General features: G+C 52.9%; 3 protein-coding genes across 3 annotated transcripts; all 3 read right to left on the bottom strand.

The window, feature by feature from the left end:
• Nucleotides 1–2: 2 nt before the first annotated feature.
• Nucleotides 3–1,966, bottom strand: PODANS_3_7880 (uncharacterized protein; the record flags this gene model as incomplete). Its single annotated transcript, XM_001909558.1, has 2 exons — nucleotides 3–1,094; nucleotides 1,193–1,966. 2 exons carry the CDS (start codon nucleotides 1,964–1,966, stop codon nucleotides 3–5), a joined length of 1,866 nt encoding a protein of 621 aa, XP_001909593.1.
• Nucleotides 1,967–2,794: 828 nt separating this feature from the next.
• Nucleotides 2,795–4,950, bottom strand: PODANS_3_7870 (uncharacterized protein; the record flags this gene model as incomplete). Its single annotated transcript, XM_001909557.1, has 4 exons — nucleotides 2,795–3,903; nucleotides 3,954–4,056; nucleotides 4,114–4,511; nucleotides 4,563–4,950. The coding sequence occupies 4 exons, from the start codon at nucleotides 4,948–4,950 to the stop codon at nucleotides 2,795–2,797; spliced, it is 1,998 nt and encodes a 665-aa protein (XP_001909592.1).
• Nucleotides 4,951–7,846: 2,896 nt separating this feature from the next.
• PODANS_3_7865 (uncharacterized protein) lies at nucleotides 7,847–8,681 on the bottom strand (the record flags this gene model as incomplete). Its single annotated transcript, XM_001909556.1, has 2 exons — nucleotides 7,847–7,948; nucleotides 8,007–8,681. 2 exons carry the CDS (start codon nucleotides 8,679–8,681, stop codon nucleotides 7,847–7,849), a joined length of 777 nt encoding a protein of 258 aa, XP_001909591.1.
• Nucleotides 8,682–8,742: the final 61 nt, after the last annotated feature.

Below are 8,742 nucleotides of genomic sequence, written 5' to 3'. Positions count from 1 at the left end.
AGTCACACTGTCATCCGCCGGCGCCGCGGGGGCTTCCCCCCCCCCTTCCGCCTCATCACGTACCTCCCCCAAAACCACCCCGCCTGCCTCGCCCCAAAAGCCATCATCCTCCTCAAATCCACATCAAAAACCCTATCCAGCTCCTCCAACGTCTTCTCCTTCGTCTCAGGCACCAAAAACAACACCAAGAAAAACCCAACAATATTCCACCCCCCATACCAGCTAAAAGCGCCCTGCGGCCTGAACGCCTCCAGTAAACTCGGCCACGTAAGCGCCAGAACAAAATTGAAGAACCACGTCGTTGCCGTCGCGAAGCTCATCCCTATGGCGCGGATATACAGCGGGTATGCTTCTGCTGAATAGGTAAATGGCACCGGGCCCTCGCCGGGGCTGTAGACGATGCCGAAGAGGTAGATTCCCAAGGCGATACACCCGATGTGTGCTGGACTGTCTTCTGGTATCCAGAAGCTGAAACCAGTGAAGAACATGAATAGTGCCATCAGCGGGAAGGTGGTGAGCAGTAAATTGCGCCGGCCGTACGTGTCGATGGTGTAAAAGGCTGGTATAGCAAACAAGAAGTTTATGACTCCGAATCCCAAGCTTGCTGCCAGAGCCTCGACCTCAGAATACCCAGCCTCTCTGAAAATTTCACTGGAAAAGTAGGCAATGACATTGACACCGCAGAATTGCTGCATAAACATGACAATCTCAGAAGCAATCATGGCATTTCTGTTGCGTCGGATGGTAAAGATCTCCTTGATGCGGTTGCGTGTTCCAATGTTGGCCGTGGTCTGCTCTTCCGCCTTGAGCAGGGTGTGCGTGTAAAACAGATCCCTGGCCGCCTGGACTTTCTCATGGCGAAGTTGACAGACCGAAGCAAACGCATCCTTGTGGCGGTTCTTGGTGAGATACCATCTGGGTGACTCGGGGCAGACGTAGGCGAGACAACAGACAACGACGGCTGGAATGAGGGCGGAACCCATCATCAACCGCCAGTTGAGACCCAGGGGGATGCCGCGGTCAGGAACAGGGTAGAAGGCCAAGTCGGCAACGTAACCGATCATAATACCGAAGGCCGTCCACATTTGCCATTGCTTTGTGGTTTGTTAGCAATATGCTCACTGGTTGAAGGCGATGTCTCGAGAGGTGGATACAAGATGCCAAGGACTCAGGGGTAAAAGGGGGTGCTCACCATGACCAGGGCTCCTCTCAGTCTTGGCGGAGAACACTCTGCGGCGAAAATCGGTGTAGTTGCGCTCTTGGGTCCAATACCAAATCCCAAGAAAAACCTTGCGATAAACATATGATACCAGGTGTTCGTAAACGCCTGCCAGAAGCATGCCAACGCCGAAATAGCACAAGAGATGAAGATGGTGCCTCTTCTCCCGAACCTCTTATTCATAGGCTCAGTCACCCAGCAACCAACAATGGCACAGCACAAATACGGAGCGCCGTTAGTGAGACCAATCAACCAGGTGTCCTCAGCGATTCCAAAGGCTTCCTTGTAAAAGATCTGGGCGCCATTGACAACTGTCTCATCCATGCCCTGAACAGCGGCACAGAGAGAGCAGATGGCAATGACCCAGTAAAGCATCCGGGGGTTGGACCACTTGTGGGTTGTCTCACGCTCCAGAACTTCCCTCTCGCGATCGGTAAGCTCCGGGATGGAGCTGTAGTCAGTCTGGTTGCTAGCGATAACAGCACCGAGACGGAAAGCGCGGAGGTCCTCATCGCTGGTCAGCCCGGCGTTAACGGCATACTCCTCGCCCATCTGGTAAAGTCGTTCATGGCTCAAACCAGCGAGGGGGTTTGCGAGCTTCCTGGAGGCTTCCAGGCGTTGGTGCTTGAGAGACTCTGGTAAGCCATGGTGGGATGAAGCGGTGCCTGTATCGTCATGGTGAGCGTACGAGGCTTTGGAGGTGGTTGAGTTGGAGCGGTTGTGGGCCTTGTCAGCGTCGACAGCCATTGTGAGGGTGGATGATAGCTACAGTTGATCAAAAACGATATCCAAGACCCAAGAGGGCAAACCATCATATATCTCCCACCATATTGTCCCCGAGATACTCAGGTCTCGGACTTGTGTTCACCTATGACATAAGTAGTCAGGGGGAGGGGCATCCGAGCCGTTCATCATCCAACCAGATTTCATGGCAGCAAGGACAAAGATTGGGTTACACGGTGCCGTGTGTAGGTGCCATTCAACAGAGTGTGTAGTCGGAAAGTCGGCGCACAATGGAAGAGCCGGCACCGGGAGGCATGTCAGATGGCGGGATGTCAACTACGTCATCCGGCGACCGCGGGAGGTGTGCCGTGCAGGGAGAAAGCAACAAGGTACAGGAAACCGGCGATAGCCTCTGTTTCCCTCGATGCAAAGTGCTGCAGCTGCATGCGCGACAAAGATTGTTTTTGAAGGATTTCGGATCGGCAGCATTGAGGGTGGTAGAGGTGGGGTGAAATGGCAGATGATGAAGTCGATCGTGGGGAGCCCGATGCCGTTGGCTCTTGCCAGAAGTCGATTCAAGCTTTCCAAGTCGGCTCACTCAAGCCACGAGCTCCTTCCCGAAATGGGGTGTCCAAGAGTCGGTGAGAGGCTTAATGGGATGAAGAGGAAGGTACGAGTTATCAAGGGTGAATAATTTTAAAATTAATCGCAACAAAAGCTTACACGGCGCAGGCAGTACCTATTCTATCCTAAGGAACGAGTAGCTAGCTATGCGAGTATAAGGTACGAAGAAAACCCAGACAATGACAAAGCAATGTACCAACAGCAACGTACACATCTCACACACCACACTCAAGCCATGGCTGACTTTCCTGTAAAGAAATCTCCCCACGTCGGGGCACGTCCCAAGTTGCCCGCTCGTTCATCTTGGACAATCACAGAACTCCTTCGGCTAGGACGACCAAGACCTCCTTTTCGGTCCGTGTTGCTCACCACCGAGGCCGATCTTCGACTGCCTCTGTCCCTTCTGTCTGCCTCCCTTTCTCGTCCTCTGGCCTTGGAGTCTCGGGCATCTCTCTCTCTGTCACGATCACGCTCCCGCTCCCGCTCCCGCTCCCTATCTCTTTCGCGTTCTCTTTCTCGTTCACGCTCTCGCTCTCTTTGGTCCGACCGGTGAGGATATATGGTAGCATCAGACGACGACCTGGTGTATCCCCTCTCCTCTCTTCCACTTGCCCCTGATACGGAGCCTCTGTGATAGGGGGCAGGTGAGCTACGTCGGCGAGAACTTGTTGTCGAAGGGGGTCCGGTCCGCGAGGGGGGGCGAGTGGGCAAGCTAAGTCCCGTTGTTGATCGCGATAATGGAGGGTCTCGCCTCGCGGAGCCATTACTCTCGTATGGTCTTCCTGGCAGGTCGCGGTAGTTTCGCTCGCGCTCACGGTCACCTCTCCGGTAGTCATCATCCACGGCCGCCCCGGAGACTGAGGAGGGAGGTGACGGAATGCCAACGGATGAGGGCTTATATCGAGACCTAGGGCTAACAGCGCGCGATTGAGATGGCCGTCGTTCCTGGAGACTCGGTTTGGGCGGCGGAGACAACAGTCCCAAAGCTTCCTGTACCACTCGAAGGGCGGCGCTGAACTTTCCCCGGGATGCTGGGTCGGCCTTCTCCGGCAAAAGGTGACGGGATATCTGCTTCGGAAGTCTTTCTAGCTTGCCGTCAAGTGGACTCTCGGCATTAATGGGCAGCATCGTGATCACCTTGGCGAACCTGCGAGCCTCTTCATCAGGATGCGCCCTCATGGCTAACGTCATCCACTGAGTCCATCCGTGGAGGGTCAAGCCAGGCACCGTCGGCCTACATCCGGGTGCTGAAGGTGCCAAGTGATATTCGAACCCGAGCTGGTCATACAGCTCGGACAATCTGACATGGACGTCTTGATTCCGGCTTCGAAATATTTCTGCACCTTGGTCAGCCTCACACAGTAGCTGAAAGATGGATTCAACATACCGAGGAATGAAACTGCCTCACACTCGATGTTGTGCTGGGAGTAGAAAGCTGCCATCTTTTGAGGAGCCATCACCAACGTCTTTTGTGGCATAAATTCATCGAGCTACAACAGAAGACGCGTTAGTTTGTTTCTTACCAATCATCGACTCGCTCTACTTACAATGTATTGACCAAGACCTTTCAACACTTGCTCCCATCTTTTTGTTGGCGCTCCCTTTTCGTCGAACAGCGGACCCCATTTGAGATCAACAGCGGAAATCTCAACCACGGGTGTCTTTACACCCGGAAACGGACCCGCCGGGTGGCCGCCAGACGAGAAGGGTGGCACTGGTGAACTGAACTGAACACCGGATGGTGATCGGGGTGCTAGCTCAGGGAAGGCTGAGGTTGTCTGACCGGTGACTGTCCGAGGAGCTGTTTGCCGAGGAGACGGCACTCTGTTGATATGTCCCGGGTAAGTGGGTGGTTGGAGTCGAATACCTGGTGTCGTCAAGGGTGATGCCCCGGCATGGCGGTCTTCATGGTCTGGGGCCGATGTGGTGCCTCGAAATTTACCCACTACAGTCTGATCAGCAATCTACCAGGAAACGCCTTGATGGGTTCACATACGTTCTGTCTCCAGTTTTGAGACTTTGTTGACAAGGTCCTCGAGCACCTTTGCCTGTGCAGACTCGATCGGAGTTTGAGCTCGCTGGAAGCCAACATTTGCCTGCGGTACGCTCAACGGCGGGACGCGAGGCCTTTCCGCCCTCAAAGGGTTGGCCATGTTGTTTTTGATGGCCTCGACCGGGCTTGCCTCTGTGTCAGATTCATCATCTTCACTGCTGTTGGAATCGTCAAATTCGGTGCTGTCGCTATCATCAGGGTTCTCGAAGGTCAAGTGCGGTAGCTTAGGAGGCAGAGAAGTGCCCGAGGGTGGAGAATGCAAAGTAACTGGTGCCCCGGCAGCCTGTCCGGTCCAGTTGCTTGGCTGTGTAGAAGAGTTCATGGGGAGCATTATGGAGAACGGTATCTCAGTGGTGAGTCCTGGTCAAAGAACAGAGAAAAGCTAAGCATATGTGCAGAAACTGTTGCCCCGTTACAGCCGAGCTGTGTAAAGGGCGGAGTATGTGGGTGCAAGAGAGAAGAGAAAGTATAGTCGAGGAAGCAAAGCGAGCTAACTGGCAGAAGAAGGTGCAGAACTTGGACAACCTCATGACAATATATCCATCTCGCAAGCCGTAGCCCGGGCGCTGGCCAACCTCCCATCTCCAGCTGATCAACCCATGACTTCCAGATGCGAACCATGGGATGTGGGTCCGCTTTACGAAACGTTGGAATCTTGAGAGATTGCCCCCCCGAATTTCCAATTCACTGGCGAGGATTTTCTTCCATGCTTGGAAACGATGCAGCATATGTCGCCGAAGCTGATACACAAAAGAGGCCACTTACGCAAGCCGCCGGACCACCCACACATACGGGCGCATGAAGAAACCATGGGTGAATCCCAGAGCCGATCTGGAAGGACCAGACGCGTTCTTGTTGGTGGGCTTCGGCCGGGGAAGAAGGTGGTGTACGACATGGCACAGAAGCCACGGCAGACACAAGGTTGCCTTGCCATGACTCCATTGCCAACCACGTTTGTCAATACTTGGTATATGATCTGTAGGATCCTCGGTATGTGTGTCTGCTCACTGGCAGATAGCCAATAGTAAGTCCCATACCGATGTTATACAGACCCCCGCCGGGCAATGCTGGGCGCGGGAGGCCGCAGCCTTGGCAGGTCTCAAGCTTGAGCTCTCAACTCTCACGCGGAAGCTTGTACATCTTCAACACAGCATCGTATGTCGCATGAGAAAGAGGAGGGTGGTATGCAACAGCCGGGGAAGCTGTCCGTTTCTTTTTATCGTTTCCCTCGCGGATCTATTGGACGTCTGTTTGCGCCGTTTGCCCGACTTGCATACCTCTATCCGCGCGGCAGACGCACATGGAAACAACGGAAGCGAGAATTTGGCAGAAACTCGCGTATGTATGACATGGCCATTCCCCTTACCCATCTCATGGCCTCGTTTCTATTTTCATATAAGTGCCGGCCGAGATTAATTGCAGGTTGATCGGGCGAACAACATGCGGGACTTTTTGGTTGATCATCAACATTTGAGCCCTGCTCTGGACCTTTTGCCATTGAACACCCTCACATTGGCGTCATTAATATCGAAGCAGATACCGAAGGCCTCCGAAAGGATTAGAAAGCAAAGAGGCAGCAGTAAGATACCAAGACCATTTGCGTCGACCACACCATCATTTCGTTTACCATATCATAGCCCCAGCCAACATCCTCCAAGGTGAGAGTTCCGTGAACTTCAAGGTGAACGAACCACACCACCACCTCTTCGGACAAGGCTGTGGCTGTGCCTCCCACATTTTGGACCGACTCATCACCAACCAGAAAAGCTACCCCTCCTTTTTGGAGAAGGCAGCACAGGTGGGCGGAAGATAACAAGGTAGGTAGGGAAGCCCGGAGCTGAAACATGGAAAACTTCAATTTGCCCGACTTCTTAGTTGGTGCGGAGCAAGGAGGTCGGTAGCCGACTATTGCCCCTTTGCAAGGTCGCAGCCGGTCAAGAGAAAGGGATCGTTGTGCGAAAAAGAGTTAATGCTGTGGTGGTGTAATTGAATGGTTGTGATAGGCTGCCTTGTTTTTGAGTTGCTCCGACACCACCGTGACTTACACGCTCCCTGGGGAGAGTGGTGCTCGGGATTGGAAGTGGGCAGCTGGCTTGGCTGCCTACCGCAGCCTTCTTGGGAAACATGGAGACCGGGTTTGCTCTCTGGGGAAAATCGGTCAACGAAGATGGGGGAGCAATTCGTCTGCTCGGTAGGGGATTTGGGGGGGATTGGAGAGTGTCATGTATGATGACCCGAGCTGAATCTCCTCATGGTGATTCGGAGTTACACATGGCAGAAATGCAACCTAGCATTCGATTTATTACACGAGGAGCAAGCAACATCGGCAATATTGGGAGACCAACGCACTGGTACCTACCATTTATTGCTCCCAGACATATCCGCCATATACATGTCGAGCCCCTTCCATGTTCGACAGCACATGTGACCTCGGAAAGCAGAAAAACACACTTCCAACTTCCCGAATGACATCTCTACCCAGAATCCTCACTCTGCGATAACTACACCAGGAGTAACCATCAAATATAGAATTCATAAACTGATAACAGACACCCACCTACCACGGTTTGCTCCGGACAACCCTAGTAATTACTAAGACCGTCATGAAGCAAGCCCGAGGGAGCAAAAAAGAGAGAGCAACTGGTGGTGGTCAGTTGCTGCTCCATGACACTTCCCATGCTAAAACCTACACACACAACCTCCACACGTCGTGCACAGAATAATAGAGACTAGAACGTAATTACATTAAGGCCTTGAAAGATAGTAGAAATCCCTTCGATCATCTTTTTAATGCCTCTCGATTATGTTTTGATACCTTTCAACTATCTTTTACCACCTTTCAACTATCTTTCATGGCTTTTTTTAACTGTCTTTCAAGGCCTTCATAATTTATCACAGTCATCCCTTTTCCGTCAGATGTCCATCAAACACTAGTAGCACAATACCAGTCACTCAAACGATGCATAGAATATAATAAAAGTCATCGCATTTCTCCGCAAACCCATCAACTACCGAATTGCTATGTAATTTTCCCCGCTCATAATGTCGTATTATCGTCCGCTGCATAGTTTCGTGCTGTCGTCCGCCCATCATCGTGTATTTGTGCGTAATGTCAAGAAAAGAAAAGAAAATGCAGACCGCAAAACCGTAAAACCATAAAAAGCCGTAGAACCATAAAAAAAACCCAAAACCCTTGCTAAAATCGGCTCCTCCGTGAAAATAGGCCCTTAAAGCTCATCGGGGATGATGTCACCCACGAAATCTTCCTCGCCGCGAACACAGTTCGCCAGGATATAGTTAGGCAGCTGTGGCGTAGTCCGGCGATTGCTCTGCGAAGGTAAATGTTAGCCAATAGCTTACCAACAGGACATCAATCAGAATACTTACAACTTTGACCCATCCGTGCTTGCCGACCTTCACCTCGTCCTTCTCCTTCTTGCCGCGAGGACGAACGGTAACCATGCGAGGTCCCTTGGCCGTGCGGGTCACCGTCTTCCAGCCGCTCTCCTCAGTCGCGATGGTGGGCTCCTTGATCATGCGCTCGAAATTGCCCTCTGGGCTCCAGGCGTTGAACGAGACTGCACCGGTCTGGCCAGGAGTGGCTGAGGCATTTGTGTCGGCAGCCGTGGTGGTCGTCCGAGTGTGAGGCTGGGAGCCAGCAGTGATGGAAAGCTCGGAGATCGACTCATCGGGTGTGTCAAGACTGTCAAGAAGGTCAAGGGTATCGAGAGTGTCAAGAGTGGTAGGCGTGGTGGAGGAGGTGCTCGGAGAGTCGTTGTTCATAAATCCCAAAAACCAGTGGGGGGCGCGAGGAGCTGGTGCCATAGGCTCAGTCGAAGTAGCAGCAGCGCCAGGTGTCTCGATTGACACATCGGTATCCTCTGGACTGGCAATGGAGTCGGTCACGGTGGTAGCCTCAGCACCGGGAGGCAGAAGAGTGAACACTTCCTCGTAGTCATCGTCGAAATCATTGATGCTGACCGTAGTAGCCGGGCCCGAGTCATTCCCCTCCGGAATGCCGTTCTCGTAATCCTCATTCAGCACGAAGTCGGCAACCCTCATCTCTCGAGAGTCTCAAACTCTTCCTCACAGATTCTCCCCGCCGGGAGGAGGAAGCGCTTCG

The sequence above is a fragment of the Podospora anserina genome, chromosome 3 (assembly GCF_000226545.1).
Source record: "Podospora anserina S mat+ genomic DNA chromosome 3, supercontig 2".
NCBI lineage: Eukaryota > Fungi > Ascomycota > Sordariomycetes > Sordariales > Podosporaceae > Podospora > Podospora anserina.
This window is presented reverse-complemented; position numbering and strand designations above follow the sequence as displayed.